The sequence below is a fragment of the Artemia franciscana genome, chromosome 9, assembly GCF_032884065.1.
Source record: "Artemia franciscana chromosome 9, ASM3288406v1, whole genome shotgun sequence".
Classification (NCBI taxonomy): Eukaryota; Metazoa; Arthropoda; class Branchiopoda; order Anostraca; family Artemiidae; genus Artemia; species Artemia franciscana.
Genome location: NC_088871.1, coordinates 19,262,845 through 19,280,201, shown reverse-complemented (window position 1 = coordinate 19,280,201; position 17,357 = coordinate 19,262,845). Strand labels below are relative to the sequence as shown.

Below are 17,357 nucleotides of genomic sequence, written 5' to 3'. Positions count from 1 at the left end.
CCTTCCAAGGAATTAAAAACACATTTCTCCCAGTATCTACATATTCGTCAATTGGTGCCCCTGACCCTAGTCTTAAAAGCTTGCAATTAAATTGTGATACGGAGTAATTTCTGTTCGTTTTAAGTTTTAATGTCGCTCCTTACTTTCAGTTAAAAAAACTAGTTTTTTTTTTATTTAATTCAAACCAAGGAAGATGCCAGTTCTTCATTACGGTGCAGAGGTATGGGGTCCTAACCCGGCTTAGTAAGTGGTGTATTTTCAGCCTCGGTACTTTAAGAAATTGTATGCCCCGCTGAAAACAAAGGTGTAGGTGCTGCGTATAAAATTTCTCAGGCCGTTCAAAAAAAAAAAAAAAAAAAAAAAAAAAAAAAAAAAAAAAAAAAAAAAAGCAGGTGATGGCCAAGGGCACACTGAAGGAGAGAATGTTTTTCTCGGAGATTTAAACAAAATACCAGAAGACCAAGAAATACAGCGTTTAGTTGTCAATTGGTGAAAGTGCGAAGGGGGTAAAATGTATTTTCAAGATTTAGAGGGAGACAATTTGTTGTTTTTCATTTAATTCAATGGAAACGCCAAGAAAGGCATTTGTTAATGGAAATACAAAAAAAAGGCATTCTTCAAAAACTAGGGAGGGAAAAATGCACGTCCTTAATTGACGCCCCTGCCTGCAATGGGATTTGGATAGTAGCCTACATCAACTAGCGTATTTTTCGGCAGAAGTATCAAAGAGAGGCTTTGAGAAGAATACTATTTTAAATTACAATTACCACTTAATTACTTTAGACTTGGGACTCAAATGCGCATCAACTGTCTCCCACTAGTTACAGATTGAAATGAATTTTAGTTTTTCAAATAGACTGCTAAGTAGCTCGCCGTGCGGTATACGAGAATGAATTGCAACATTTTCATTTTAGGTGCAATGAGCTGGTGAACTTCAGAGGAGTTTTGTTTAATAGCGGCAATGACAAGCTGCTACTGGGTATTGGGAGCCCTAAATCTGATTTTATTTTATTTTAAAAGTTGATTTTATTTGAAAAGCCAAGAGGCCGTAATTAGAAAGTTTTTTTCTTTAGCTGTATCGGTCTCTTTGTCTTTTGTAAATGGCCTTATCAGCTATGAAACATACATATATGATATATATGTGTGTGTGTTACCGTGTACGTTGGAAATCTGGTTAATATCGACATTCACCTGTGAATGTACAAAATTCTTGTTTCTTTGCTGAGATTCAATTAGCTTTGCGAGTCAGGTTCTTCAGTCTTACGCAAGATATGATGGTAAACGTTAAAGTTAGGGTATGTTAATTTAGGTTAAATTTGGTTATCAATATCAGAAATTAGTTATAAACCTAACTTAGCCTAGCCTGTCATCATCAAAACTTGCATGAAACTGAAAAAGTTGACTGGGCAACGCTGACTAAATCCAAGGAGAAAAAAAAAAAGGTTTTCGGACATTCACCTGCCAATGTCGACATTTACGAATATCGGACATTCCCGGTAACATATTAACTTATGGCTGGTTAGAGTTCAAATATGCAACATTGGAAGATCCAATCCTGAGACATTCAAATGACAGTTAATATATATATATATATATATATATATATATATATATATATATATATATATATATATATATATATATATATATATATATATATATATATATATATATATATCAAAATCGTGACACCGAACTTTAAGTAGTCAAATAGTTCGCGGTAACGCACAATAAGCAAGGAGCGTCTTAGTAAACACATAACCGAAACTTAGGGCCCATAGTAACCAAATCTCCAAAAAACGGAACTTTGATAACAATTAATGAATCAGAAGAATTGGAATTTTATGTAAATTCCAAATATGTAAAATTCCTCGAGCTTAATGTTGTCAATCAAAAGCTAAGAGTCTGAGAAAATTTGCCTGATTTTCGGAAAAGGGAGAAAACATCCCTAAAGAGGCAAGTGATCTTAGTGAAAACCATATCAGATTCAGCGTAGGCTATTATGGAATACTGCTGTAGAAGTTTCAAGCTCCTATATGCAAATATGTAGAATCTTGAATTTCTTGTCCCAAAGAGGATCGAGTTGCCGTTGGTCGATGATTCTGATACAGCCAATCGAAAAAAAAACTAGACATTGAGCCTTCCACTTCAAAGGTGGGCCCCTCCCCCAAACATTTTTTATGGCGCTCTCATTCCTTGTTTTCGCCCTTTTTAAAACTAAATCTGCCAATTTGGTCAATTATGGTACCCTTGTCATCTTCCCCTAACATTTTTCTTATTGGAACCCTTGTCACAGGATTTTCCTCTAGATTCGCCCCTGTCCCAGATATAGAGGAAGTAATGCCGCGCGGTGGCACTTTCATTTTTGTAAAATCACGTAGTCTATACGACATAAATGTTTGGCATAAATTCATCTTAATACTTGATGTTGATTCACTTGATTTAGCACGAAATTGCATTCAGTGATATGCAATTGTGTGTCGGCTATTACAAATGAGAGACGGAGGTTCTTAGTCTAGAGGGGGGCTGGCATATTCCTAAAAAGCACATCTTAGTGGCCAAATTGTCTAACTCTCAATAAATCGCGCATCTCCCTCCATTTAGGCTAATTCTGAATAAAGGTGCTACCAGCTAATACCTCCTTTCTATTATAAAGAAATTTTTCTCACATTTACAATAAAGCTTTGCTTAACCACATTGATCCGACAGATATTTCGTAGAATTATATGAGTTGTGTCTAAGCGCACATCGGATATCATAAAGGAGGGAAGCTGGGAGAGGGCGTCAGATACATTAATCTCAAAGAGTGCATTTTTAGTGCCCAAATTTCCTAACTCTCATTGAGCCTTCAGACAAATATACAATGAGTTTGGGGGAAGTAGACGTGGGTGGGGGTTACTATATATATATATATATATATATATATATATATATATATATATATATATATATATATATATATATATATATATATATATATATATATAGCCCTCTAGATTCCCGAGAATATTCTTGGTCTACGCCTTTAGGGCGCGGCCTTATGAACCTCGTTCGAAATTTTCTTGACGCGGGGGGGGGGGGGGAGGTGGTTGCAAGCGCTATTAAGACCTTTGTTTTCTGCGAGTTTAAATGGTAACATCTCTCATTTCTTATTTTATATACAATATTTAATTTCCTCTTGTTCAAGGAGGGCGTCGAATCCCTACTGGCGTCCATAAGGAACATCCTTAAAAGGCAGGTTCGTCCAGCCTTGAGAATCTGCCTTTAAAACCATGGAACTGATGACTCTATAAATACTTTTTGCATTCAAGTCCCTACACTCCTAACAAATTTAGGAAGGGTGTATTTTTCTTTATGGATACTTATCATTCTCCATGCATTGTTTTACAGATATTAAACTTGAATGTAACAAGGAAGTTGAAGGAGGGAGCAGTGGCCCTCCCTTAGTCGGGTATAGGGTGGTTGCCATCACAACATTTAGGGTAACCCGGGATATTCTATGAAAAACTAACAGAAATTAAATTAAAAAAGTCACACATATGAAAACGAACAAATATTATTCTGTGTGATAGGGGAGCTGCCCCCTCCTCAATCCCCGTTCTTTACTTTAAAGTTTCGCAGAACGTTAATAATACTTCTCATTCAAATTCAACAACTTGTTCGTTTGAACAGTCTTTCTAAAAAAAATGTGACGAAAATCGAACTTTAGCGTAAAGAGCTATGGTTCTTGGTTGGGGCAGTTCCCTCATCTACGGAACAATGTCTGCTCGTTTTAAGTTTTGATGTTACTCTTTAGTTTCATTTGAGGAAACCTTTTTTCTTTTTTTTAATCACGTACAAGCACTGCTATGATTATTGGTTGTTTAAGAGAGACATATTTCCTGCTACCGCAAACCTTAAAGACTAAAAATTAAAACGCAGGGCAGTCGTAATACATTTCACAACTATTCAAAGGCGAATATCAAAACTGCTTCGCGCTTCTATTTTTAGCAATACAATATTTCAATTTTCCCAAGGAGCAGAACTTTTTTTTTTCAATCTAATGTAGGATCAGAATTTGTAATTTCAAATTGCAATAACAAAAAACTTGGTTTTACGAGGAATATGTTTTGATGTTGGATGACCCAGAGAGAAGGGGGAGGCGGACTCAGAGTGGTGACCATCAGAAATACCACAACTTTCCCACAATTCCCTTTGTTTTGCAGTTTTGACAAACTGTGCCTCCACCCACCTTAATGAATTTCTGCTCTACTCAGCGCAAGTCAACAGTTCATGCCAAGAAAGTTCAAATTATCTAAACATCTTAAATAGCCTACCGTAAGTAAACATAAAAGAGAAGCACGGTAGTCTCAATAATTTTTTTATTCCAAATAAAAACAGCCATTATTCATTGTAGAAATGAATTAACAAACAAACTAAAGCAGTTTAATTTGGCACTAAAAAATTAACGAGTATCTAACGACTGGAGAAGGCTCTCCCTCTCCCTATGGTTTGTACCCTTGAAAAGCATTCTCCTCAAATATTTTATTACAGTCCCCTCAGACTCCACTCGGAACAACCCCGAATGCAAAGGCTCCTCACATCGCGTAATAAAATCCCTCAGATCACTTTTAGGCCCCCCTTCTTTGTAAAACGATTTTATAGTTTCGTATGAATCCATAATTAAGGCAATAAATAATGAAAGCACGATGTAGATAAAAAGCGAAATAAAGGAGTACAAGTAAATCCTTGAACACCACCAAATAAGAGGAGAGGTAGCTGTTAATTCCCTAAAAGTTTCAAACATATCATCACCATTAAGAAGGGAAAACAAGCATTCAGATGTTGTTGATAGCGAGCCAAATTTGAAGTGGTAAGGCCCGAAAATTAACCATCCTGCAAATGTAAAACCGCAATAGATAAGAGCCGCACATAACAAAAAACGAAAGACGTTTGGCAAAGCAAAGTGGAGAGTTACAATAAGGATATTGTAAGTACGGAAAAATCCCAAGTAACGCAATACGCCAAACCACACAAACAAATTACCCGTCCCAAGTAGAACGCTACAAAAATCCCACCATGCGTCATTAACGATCTTATTTTCAATCTGGTCTTTCAATATACACCCACTTAGTAATAGAATATCATTCAACAGTATTGTCAAATACCACTTATTTAAGAATTCCATTTTTTCACCAAATGATAGCTCTTTTTGAAAACGCTTCCGGAAAAATCGCACTGTCTCACCTCTGAGGATTTGTGCCGAGATAAGTGCTCTTAAGCACAGAATTAGGGACAGGAAACATATAATTATGACTAGCACATTCATAAGGCGTCGCAATAAAAGGTCATAATGATTATCTGAGTAAATAGATTGTAATTGCTTGGATTCACGGCAATGAACGTGAGTCGGTTCAGAAGATAAGTCGACAAGAACATGGCCGCCATTTTGGACAGATTCAAATGAAAGAAAAATTTCAAATCTATAGCATTCAGGACCAGTAAATGGACCAACTGGCCGAAGATTCACTGTTCGAAGCTTCAAGTCTAATTTTGCACTGACAAGTGATCGCAGATTCACCTCAAAGCCATGTTCATTAAAAAAATCTTTACTAGAAAAATTCTGGTCTAGTCCTGGCTCAACACGGATATCGATACATCTATCATCAACAGTATCAGTAAACACAAACGTGTTATTCTGCCAACCTTTTGTGTCATTAAACATTTTGCGGCAGAATGAGATTGGGAGTATAGATTTGTCATTTTTTATATGGTAATACTGTCCAATAGCAACTTCTTCCAGTTGAGAATACGAAATCACAGCAAAGTCTATATAGTCGTAAAAGTCATCAATCATATATATAGGAACTGGACCACTGGACGGAGGATAGGTAGGAGTTTCCATAGAGGGATCCCAGTCTTTCATAAAAAGATGAAAAAATGATAACTGACTATTTCTTGCATAATCCACATGGCCATATCGATATGCTGCAAACATGTAAATTTGACCTGTTACTAGAATGATTTTTATAATTTGTAAAAGTAATTTAAAAGGAAACCTCCTTCGAGCCTGCCATTTCTGGATTGGATTCATAAAAAAGAATTTTAATTTTCTTCTCATTTTATCATCACCAGGAAGAGAAATTGGCTCATTGGTGCCATAGTCTAAATGTTCCGGACTGGAAGATATTTCTTCATTTTGCCTTGAATCAGCAGGCGTTTCTTTCATCGACTGCTCAAGAATCCTTCTCAGCTCTTCAGTCGACACCTCATGAACTGATTCACGTGCAGATTGTGCTTGACTTGCCATGATCCCTGGTTGTATGTCAAAGTCAATATCGGTGGCATCTACGGTTTCTTGATCAAATTGAATATAGCTTTCGTCGTGACAATGATCGGCAATCGTTGTTTGAATACTGTTCATGGCCATTTTTCTGGGTCCACAATAATAGATGCCTGTAAAAAATAATACACATTACAACTTTGATCTGGCATTAGTGTATTTACAACTAGTGATCTGCGCGCAAAAAAAAAACTATAATTAGATAGCTAACATAAAATTAGATTTTTCAGAGACGAGGAACATATTTCTCAGATAGACCAGATCACTTGCTGTAATATGTACTATCTTATGAATTGGAAGAAGGAAAGATAAACCCAGAGCAGGCACAAAAGAAATACAACATAAAGAAAAAGATACAATTTTAAATATAGCTAAAAGTACGCATAGTCTATATATTCGAAGAAAACACTGATCAACAATCAAAGCATTTATAAGAACTGTACCAAATCGGAATAGGGAGCAGGAACCCAAGTTGACATATCCCCGGGTGAGTAATACACAATTGAGCTAACCCCCTTTTTGAAAACTTGGTGCTAGTTGGTACAACCCTAGCCATAATTTAGTTGATTTGACTATTTTTATTATTTAGCCCCCCCCCCCCAAAAAAAAAATTCTACATAGACTACAAATCCATAGATACAAACCACCAGAACGTTAAAGGATAAGAGGTGAGTTTTTCTATGGAAGGGATTTTACAGTACCATTTTCAGCTACTTAGACAATCTTCAGTTCACAAAATAGCTCTTACATTGGTTCTTAAATCATAGATGCATGCAAACAGAATTTTAGGATGACATTCCAGCGTGATGTTCTCAATTTACCTTTTTGCAACTTAAACGTCGATTACATTCTTAAACAGTAAAGACCAATGTGTCTCCCATGGATAATCCCCCCTCCCAGGGATTTGAGCACAGAACGGATGATATTAGATGGTCATCTCTCTTACAATGACCGAAGGCAGGGCCGCATTGACGGGGGGGGGGGGGTAAAAGGTTACCGGATTTGAACCCCCTCTCCCCAAATTATTTTTGTTTTTAAAAAACAATTAAAAACCCCACTCCAAAACAAAATATTGAATATGATCCTGGCTGAATAGTCCAAAAACTATACCTCCAGTGCGATAAAAGCCCATGTAAACCCGGAAGAGAGGCTCCCACATTAATAAAATGACCCATTTTTGACAGATGAATGTTCAGAGCTGTAGCAGTGGCTAAGTAAAGAGTCTCATGTCTTCACTGCATCATTCGTTTTCACCTGGCCGCTTCGTGTGGAAGGGGTGGTTAGAAACTTCTGACGGGGGCGCATTCGACTGGACATTGAAGCTTTTGGTGCCTTATTTTAGATGAAAGTGATGGGAGGACATCAGTCCACCTTCCCGTAGGGCCTACCTTTTTTGAATCCACCCCACAAGACATCCAACCACAATCCCGAAATTGCCATTTTTTCAGAATAGTCAAAAGGTCCGATAGACATGTCTCCCGATATGACATGACCCCAAAATCCTGGGGGCACGGACCATACGTAATGCAAATTACCAAATTTCTATACACCGTTTTTATAATAGAAAAAAAGACTCTTGTTTGATGCTGGGTGTGCTATTAGTTCGAAGCTTTCAGTATTCGTTCAATGGGTCAAAAGATTCACACATTTTGCTGTGAACAAGGAGGGAGAAGGTTTTGGGTATTTTTGGTATTTGCTGTGAACTAGGACTGAGAAGGATTTGGGAGAAGGTATTTTCCTGATCAGTTTCAAACTTATGGCCAGAACCCCTTAGACCAAAATGAACCCTGACACACAAAAAATAATTTCAGCCCCCTCCCTTAAAGTTCTTATCGTCTCAAAACCTATCCAAATTTTTGGGCTAAGGCGTTTCTAATGAAGAAAAAAAATGAAAAAAAATGTTGATTCCCTCCAAAACAAGGACCGACAAACGGGCAAAACCTTGGACAGCTTTTTAGTAGGCTACTATATTGGGAACCCATGCCCAAGCAATAACAAAATATTGGCGCTTTTACAGGCCCCATTTTGAAGGGAATTTTTTCAATAATTTTCTTGGACATTGCGGCTCTTGACTCAAGGACTCAATGATAAATGTTTTGAGACAATCAGAAAAAAGTACCTAATCCTTATGAGATCCCAGTTTTGGAGAGACTGTGTCCTCAACTTAATTTTAGTTATCTTGGTCAAAGTCGTGATTCTAGAAAAATTTCAGGCCAATTAAACGTTTTCCGTTCTTTTCCGTTTTCGGGGGAAACCCAATTGTATTTTCAATTGTTTCTTGTGTATTGGGTCTTTATAGGTCAAGGACACATGAATATAGGTTTCAAGCTACATTGGTCCTCTTTGGGGTTTCATTTTTAAGGGTAGAAACATGCCCCCAACCGAAATTATTTTTGTACACCAGGGTTCCCTTGGCCTAAGAAATTATGGTTCAAGTTTTAGTCCATTCAGAATAGTTTTTGGCCCTTTGTCAGGCCCCGTTATTGGAGGAATCAATGGCTGTCGTTTCTATTTTTCCTTTCTGAATTGGAGTTCCCTTAGTCAAAGAATTTAAGTATATAAGCTTCAAGCTAATTAGACAAAATCCTTCGCTCGTCTTCTGGTATCATTTTAAGGATACCAGTCCCACTAGGTATCCTTAGGGGTTTTATTTCATTAGGGGTTACTTTAAGCCCAAGGACTTATGGCTGCAAGTTCAAGACTAACCACGGACAAAATGTATTTTGGTCCATTCCTAGAACCCCTAACCCCCTCCGATTACCCTTGGCCTAGAGAACAATCCTTGAAAATTTGAAGCTAATAAGAGACCCACGATCAAACACGTCTCCCCTTTTTCCACTACAAAACCTATTTGTAAATAATTGCAAAATTTGCCTAATTTACAGCCTTTACGCCAGGGGCTTCGAGGTTCACGTCATATCTGGAAGTATATTTATTAGACCTTTCAACAATTTTGAACAAAATGGCTATCTCAAACTTTTGATCAGATATCTGTGGGGAAGGTAACGAAGGTCGAGTAGCACAAACAGCAACGAAGGAGGGGCTTTCAATCACTTTCGATCCTCCAAAAGGGCGCTAAAAACTACTATTTTCAACTCGAATAAGCCTATTCCCGAATTCTACGATCCCCTTTCCACATAAAGCGACCAAAAAATATTCTTCACTGTTTTGGCTGTCGAGTCTAGTATTTTCTTCTTTTTCCTTTTTTATTGATAAAGCTTTCTGGACAAATTAACAAAACATTCTGGATTTTTTCGTTTATTTTTAACTGCCTTAATTGAAAGTCTTATGTAATACTTAAATTTATTTTCTTTTTTTTAGAGATAGAGGCACAATTTTTCTTAGCCTCAAATACATATCAGTTACCCAGGATAACACAATAATTTGTTAGAAATACAGGGTGGGGTTTCATTGCATTTTTTATTTTCATTTTGTAAGGTTTTTGGCAGTGTTTCAAATTTATTTATGGTTAAACAGGCTGTTTTTTCCATATACAAAACTTTTACCTGAAGGGTGCTAATGGGGGGGGGGGGGAGGGAGGGGGCTTCAGGGCACCTTGGCAGATCTTCAATATTCAAAAGAATATAAGTTCTTTATGCAAAAAATGTTTTTTAGAGCTCTAGCCCCTGAAAAATAATTGTGTCCCGCCTCAAAAACAAATATGATGGCACTATTGGTTCATCTTATTTGAATATTTCTTTTATTTCCTAGGACGAAACCTAACCTAAAAATCCAATCCAAGGCATTGCTACAGATGCAGGTTTACTAGGCACATATGTAAGGATCAATCTTGGGAGCTAGAGAGAGAGGGGCAAATTTGAAAAAAAAAGGCAAAGCAAAAGCAGTATAGGGCAAATCGCGTAGAAAACATTTGAGACGAACCAAAAAATGTAAAAATCATACACCCCCCCCCCCACAGAATGTTTGCACAACAAGACTTAGTTCAACGGTTTCATGTTGATTTTACCTACAAACATTAGCCAAATCACACATAATTTGGGTATTTTGCTTTACCAACAAAGTTGAGCAAAATCGCCCAACAGTTGGAGTATTTTTTTTTGTTAGGAGGTACTTACAGTCATTACCTGAGCTTATTTTATTTGTCAAACCTGCCACTGAATTTTAACCTTTCATAGTCAAAGCATGCAATCTGTTCTGGCTAAAATATCAAATCCTTGCCATTCAAATTTTGCAAATGGCAATAGACAAATTATTTAGTTAATATTGGATTTAAAACGTCCTTTTGGAATATAAAAAACTCATTTTGTTAAGTCGAGCCAGGTTTGTGCTTTGATACACAATTGAATTTGAACAAAAAAGTACTTTGCAAGACAGAAAATAACTATTCACCAAGAACTTTTAGCCTAATTCTTTTCTTTTTTTTTAAATTTAGGTCACATAAATTTGGTTCCATAGTCATGCAAAAAGTGGCTGATTGATAAATCTAACCTGTTTTTCTACTACCTTAACACTTATTTTTATCAATATATCAATATTATGAATCCAACATCTTTGCAAATCAACTCTGTTTTGATTCTTGTCACCTTGCAAGTAATTATCATGTCTCTATCCAACAGAAATTTTCGTCTGAGTACTATGAAATACTTATACTGAATACTTATGCTTGGAAAGCAACACAGATGGAAAATAGCAATCAATTTTAATGGAACTTCAAGGAAGACTTATGACCAAAATGAAGAGGTGTAGTTGACAGGATGCTTGCTGACATAGACCACTCTGAGGAATTGTCTCTTAAACAACTCAATACAAGGAGCACTAAAGCAATGGCATCTGCTGCTGAAATCATCTTTGGTACACAAAAATTCAAAAAAGGGGAAAAACTCAGATATCCCTGGAGCAAAGTACAGATGCCCACTTAGAAACCACAACTATTACTTCTAATCAAATTTTAAAACTTTCTACACAACTAAAATCACTATTGAAAGACAACTTACAGGCAACAACATCAGTTACTAGTCAATCAACATCAAGCGACTAATGTAGAAACATGTGAGCAATAAGCTAACCCAGCCCGTTTCCATTTTATTTAAGAGATCCCTGGCAACTGCTCAGTGCACTACTCTTGGAAACAAGCTATACTAGTACCCATGTTGAAGCCTGAGAAAAATCCGAAGTTAGTTATAATAAAACTAGTTGTAGTAGTAGTCACAGCAGTGGTAAAGACCAGAAAAACCACACTGGCTATGCATGATAAAATGAAGAAAAGCACACAGAAAAAAACGAGGATAATTCCAGCCATAAAAAAAAAGGAAAAATAAATACGCAGATATTTTGGTCAACGTCTCCACTCGACTATCCTTGGTGCACGAAAATAAACGTTAAGCAAAAAGTGTATGGACAAAAGTCCCAAAGATAAAATAAAACAAACCTAAAAAATAATCACTCAATTAAAAGGGGCCCTCCCAAACTAACAATGAAAGGCAAAGTTGTCCCAGCAGCAGTCATAAATAGTCATAACAGATGTAGAAAGTAGTTGCAGGAGTACTGGCAGTAGAAAAAAAAGCAGTAGTGGCAGCAGTAACCCTGAAAGTTTAATCATAGTCCCCTCAGGTGTTCCTGAGATATTACTGATATGCCCTTTTGACAACCTACATGCACACAGTGTGTCTTGATTTAGTTAATCATGCCCCTCGACATTCCCTGACATTTTATCACAATATCATTATCAATTCCAGAAATATTAGATACACATTTTACAACATAAATTCATAGTTTCTTTTGATTTTGTTCAACATCCTACTGAAGATGCCCTCAAATTTTCAGTTTAATACCCCTAGCCCTTCCTAAAATAAATTAAATACACTCTTTCAAGAACCTTAGATACATATAGTGTCTTTTGATTTAGTTCAAAATCCCTAACAACATGTCCTGAAAGTCACAGCATATTACCCATAACTGTTCCTGAGATATGACATGGATACCTTTTTGACAATCTTGATACACAAAGTGCATTTCGACTTGTTTTACATACCTCTCAAATTTCCCGAAAGTTTCAACTTAATTCTGTTCCTGAGACATTGCAAATATGTCAATTTGACAACCTGGATGTTCTTAAACTCTTTTGGTTTAGTTCAGTAGTAGTAGTAGCTACAGTAGTAATGGTGGCCATGAAAGTTTCAATTTAATAACCTTAGCCGTTCCTCCGACATTGCTGATATTCCCTTTTGGCAACTTGCATAAAAACAGTCCTTTTTTATTTAGTTTTACTTCATCAGCAACTTCCCCTGGAAATTTCAAATTAATTCCCGATTTCATTTATGAGGCATTGCATCTATCCCATTTCAATAACCTGAATCCACAAATTCTTTTTATTAATTATAATAGTAATGGCAACCCTAAAAGTTTCAACTTAAAATCATAAGCCAATCCTGAGAGGTTCACCTTAATACCGTTAGCCATCCCATGAAGAAGCCTAGAGCTAGAAGATATTGGGATACAAGACACACTGTATCTTGAAGATACCAGGGGGTCATTTTAATACCTTCCACGCCTGTAAGTATTCGTTTTTTGACGATCTTGAGCATTCATTCCATATAATAAATTTCCCCGGGTTCCATTGCTGGAATAGCAGTGGCGAATTAAGGCATATATTGGAAAATATTGGAAGAGTCAATTTCCGACTAAATGGATATTCGATAGAATATCCAGCATTCCATTTACATTTATGCCTTTGTTAACAAATAGTATTTAATTTGAAGTGGAATATCGTTTTGTTTCGTCATTGGTAGAAAAAAAAAGAACAGTATTGTTAGCCCCTTCTATTACTTTGGCTACACCAAGAGTGTCGAATTTACTAAATCTTGCGAGATAGTTAACGTCAGCCAGAATCTTACTAATTTGTTGGAGAGTGTTGCCAGCAGTCGGAAAGTTACTAATACCACCACCACGAAATAAAAGGAAGCACATTAGCCCTACTGAGGGGACTGACTTTTGTGCAGCCTGCTCTCAAGAATTAGATGAACATTCATCCGCTCTAAAGTACAGGGAGTGCAAGCAATGACTGTGCATAGTGTTTAAAGATGACAGCCAATGAACACGAACTACTCACAAAAATGACTGACAAAGTTGGTTGTGAATGGCAATGCACACCCTGCTAAGTTTGTGATCCAGTCATGTCTGCATCTAGCTCAAGTGTTGAGAAGGTGATTGACAAATTGCTACATAAGCTACTCGAAGATTTAAAAATGGACTTACAAAGTCGTTAGTGGAAATCTCCAACAATATGTAGGATATTCAGTCTCAGCTATCCTCAAAATGAAGTACCCAAGATGTGCATAATATTGCTCACAAAATTCTATCAAGTGCAAACCCCAGTTTTGCTGCAGAAGTGAGGAAGGAAATCAGGTCTGAACAGGACAGGGAGAAACGTCAACTGAATATCATAACGTATGGCATTGTTCCAGCTGATGATGAAACTTGTGCAATTACACATATTATTTGCTCATCTTATGATTTGGACCCAGGGACCTATCACAAACGTCAGAAGGCTAAATGCTTCAACCAGTACACCCAGTACCACGTCCTGACCTGCCCTGCTCCTTTTTCTGGTCTCTTAATGGGATATCAAGAGGAAGATTCTTCATATCTCTAGACAACAAAGGAGAGTGTCCAGTTTCATAGTGATTTTTCAAGAGATGATTAGGAAAAGACTTGTTGAAGATGTGAAGCACAGAAGTGAGGCTGGTGAAACTGGTTTGGTTATTTGTGATCTGTCAGTCATTTCAAAAAATTATGTCCTGGGCACTTGACGCCCAACCAAGGCTTCCCATGACATGGAACAATAGCTTCGACTTTTGCCCTTGTAAATAGTTCTAAGTCTTAGAGTTCTAGTGTTGTCAGTGACGTAAGTTTATCTAGTTATTCAACTTGTGTCTCTCCTGACAATAATGGTTTTACATGGTTATTGCAGTATCCATAAATGCAGATGCGGTATCATGTTCAACAGAGTTTCTCATTGAAGGAAATGAAACACACCCCCAGTGCAGCAGGGCAATAAGTAATCCAGGAAGAAATAGAAGATTCTTGAAAGTGATGCATTCAAATCCAGACTGTAGTACAAATAAACTGCCAGAGGTAAAGGCACTATTAGCTAATCAGCATATTGATATTTTTGTGCAACAAAAGTTTGACCCAAAAATTCTCTTATAATGTTTGAGGATTCCCATATTGCAGTTGATGGTTATGAAGTGTTTTCTAATTTTGTTTGAAAGGGTGCAGGAGAGGCATTACTATTTATGTGAAGAATACTTTTAAAAAGAAAATACTGAGTTTATTCCCTTATGTTGATGTTTATCCATGGGTGGAATGTGTAGCTGTTGAGTGTCAAATCCCTGAAGAGACATTAATTGTTGGAAACATTTATTGAAGCCCCTCTGCATCTAATGCTAATGATTCACACCAAGTTGTGGCTGATCTTGTGAGTAAAATAGCTTCATCTAGTTCAAATTCTGTTTTTATCACTGTAGAATTCTATCACTCTGAATTCTGTAGCAAATCTTGCCCTCACTCAACCAACTGATCAACCAGCCCATTATAGAGATAGTCAAAACCTAAATACACCTGACTAGGTATTTAAAAATAACCCTGACACAGTCATATCTCTAAAATATTTACCTGCAATTGGTTCTAGTGACCAAAATTGTGTTATGTTTTTGGTGCTGGTTTCCACTAGGTCAAGTAATATGACAAAAAGATCTTATACAGATTATGATAAAATCTGGGAACACTTGTCTGAAGTTGATTAACAATCTGATTGTTAGTGATAACGTGGATGATTTGTGGTTCAATTTTAAGTCTTGGTTGCTTGCAGTTGAGAAGCAATTTACTTCCATAACAAACACAGAGAAAACAAAAACATTACCATTCCTCACTAAAGAGGTAAGAGAAGGCAGTAAGAGTAAGAAAAAGGCATGGAGGAAATACAAGAAATCAAAACAGGAGGATCATCTTGCTGATTTCAAGAAATGCTGTAACAAGGTGAGAAATCTCACACATTAAGTCATAAGTGATTACGAAGTAAATATAGCCCTTACTGCAAAAACAAACGCCAAAAATTGTTGACAGGAAGTTTAAGTTTCATGAGCACACTATGCAAGAAGTTGCTAAAGCCAACAGAGCCCTGGGACTAATCAAATGAACCATATCATCATGCCATCCTCTGATAATAAGAAAATTATATAATGCTCTTGTAAGGCCACATTCAGAATTTGGCTGACCCATTACAAATCCTTAATACAAGGGAAATGTGGCAGCCCTAAAGAGCATACAGAGAAGAGCAACTAAGCTTTGTGCCCACCACCAACAGCTTCCCTACCCTGAACCTCTGCATTGCCTGAAGATACCCACATTGGTTTACTAGCAACACAGAGGAGATGTCATTTCTGTCAAGAAGAAGCACCAAAATAACATGGTTAACTCCATTTTTACTCCCTCCCTTGCCACCATAACAAGAGGCCACTCAATAAAGCTGCAACAGGAGCACTCTAGACATAGAGAGAGGACAAACTTTTTCTCAGCATGTACTGTCCCACCTTAGAACAGTCTTTCTAATGAGACTATCACTGGTGAACTGATTAATTACTTCAAAAATGCAGTCAATTTGGAGTGGAGTAGCACAGGTTGGAAGTAGCAGGAGGACACCACACCCACTAATTGTGTCACCTCACCAATTCAACAATAAGATGTTCTACAGGAGGATGCAGTCCACCTTATCTTTCTGAAGGCTAAATAGCCTAAGATTATTGGAGAGGGGTTTGGCATGAATTGTTGAAAACCCCTATAAATGAACAGGCTAACTAGTAATCTATCTACACATGAGGCCTCCTTCTGAAGCCAATAGGCTAGGTAGGCAAGGCTATTCTAGATCTTTATCCAAATTTATTTTCCTTGTTTGATTTTTGCCATATAATAAACCTCAAGCATTTTTGCTAGCCTATATGGTAAATAACTAAGGCTAAATTTATTCCTGATAGGCCTAGAATCATTAATTCAAAAATAAATAAAGGGTTGGGCCACAGAAGAGAGCATAACTTACCTGGGATAGTCCCTTTACAATACTTTTGAGGTTTGTAAACATCGACTTTGAGGACATTCAGTACACACTAAACTTCTAAGTTCTCTGCTTGGGCTATAGGCTAGGCCAATATAATTTCAGATGAAACACCAACAATGAAAGGAAAATAAGGTCAAAGAGCGCTGACCAAATGTCAATAGGTTAAATCAGTGTCACAAACACAAATCACACCCTCTTTTTTAACTCCAAAGAGAGTTTAGCAAGAACTGATCGAAATAGGGTAGTTGCATTTTAATCACAAATCAAGCTTCCATACAAATTACCTGTGATATACAATAATAACTGATTCTATGAAAAATATCAAAAATTTACTTAAATGGAATGATGGAAGATGTCAACTTAATTCACATATTAAAGTATCATTTCTAAAACCAAAATCGTCCGTATAGAGTTATATTCGTACTATTTTTATAAAAAGGCAAGTTATTTCAAATATCGAAATGTGCTAAAATGAATATAACTTGCAAAGTGTAATGTTATCTTCTTTTTAATCATCTGATACTTATTAGAATAAATTTATTAATTATATCTTCAATTGCGTACTTCTAAGATTCCATTCATGTGTTTTCTCGATGCTCAGGCTAAGATTTGTCACTCACTGGAAACGAGGGAAAAGCTTTTGGTAAAATTCTAGTTGAGTTACCTTTAGCTATCTTGGGATAAAGTTCTAGTGGGGTAAAATTTTATTTTTCAAGGTTTCACTTTTATAACACACATATTTTTAAAGGTCATCAAAGTTCAGGGCCCTCTAGAGGGAGAGAGAGTAGAGGTAGGTACTTCAAAATACCATCCTGGGACATACTTTAGCCTGTAGGCCCATTCCTGAAAGTTTCATTTTTCTAACCTAACCCCTTTCCAAGATAGCAACAAGTCATTAAACTAGAATTTTACCAAAGGCAGAAAAAAGCAACTGGTAACTGAAAATTAAGGTAAAATGTGGTT

General features: G+C 36.7%; 1 protein-coding gene across 2 annotated transcripts in view; it reads right to left on the bottom strand.

Annotated features, from left to right (window-relative positions):
- Window positions 1–16,744, bottom strand: part of LOC136031107 (early endosome antigen 1-like) — a 122,265-nt gene extending 105,521 nt beyond the window's left edge. The window contains exon 1 of one of the 2 annotated variants that reach the window (XM_065710416.1): window positions 16,377–16,744. In XM_065710416.1, coding sequence (XP_065566488.1) covers window positions 16,377–16,433 — 57 coding nt within the window. In that variant the 5' untranslated portion in view covers window positions 16,434–16,744. The remainder of the gene's footprint in view (window positions 1–16,376) is intronic. The other variant, XM_065710415.1, reaches the window with a different exon arrangement.
- Window positions 16,745–17,357: the final 613 nt, after the last annotated feature.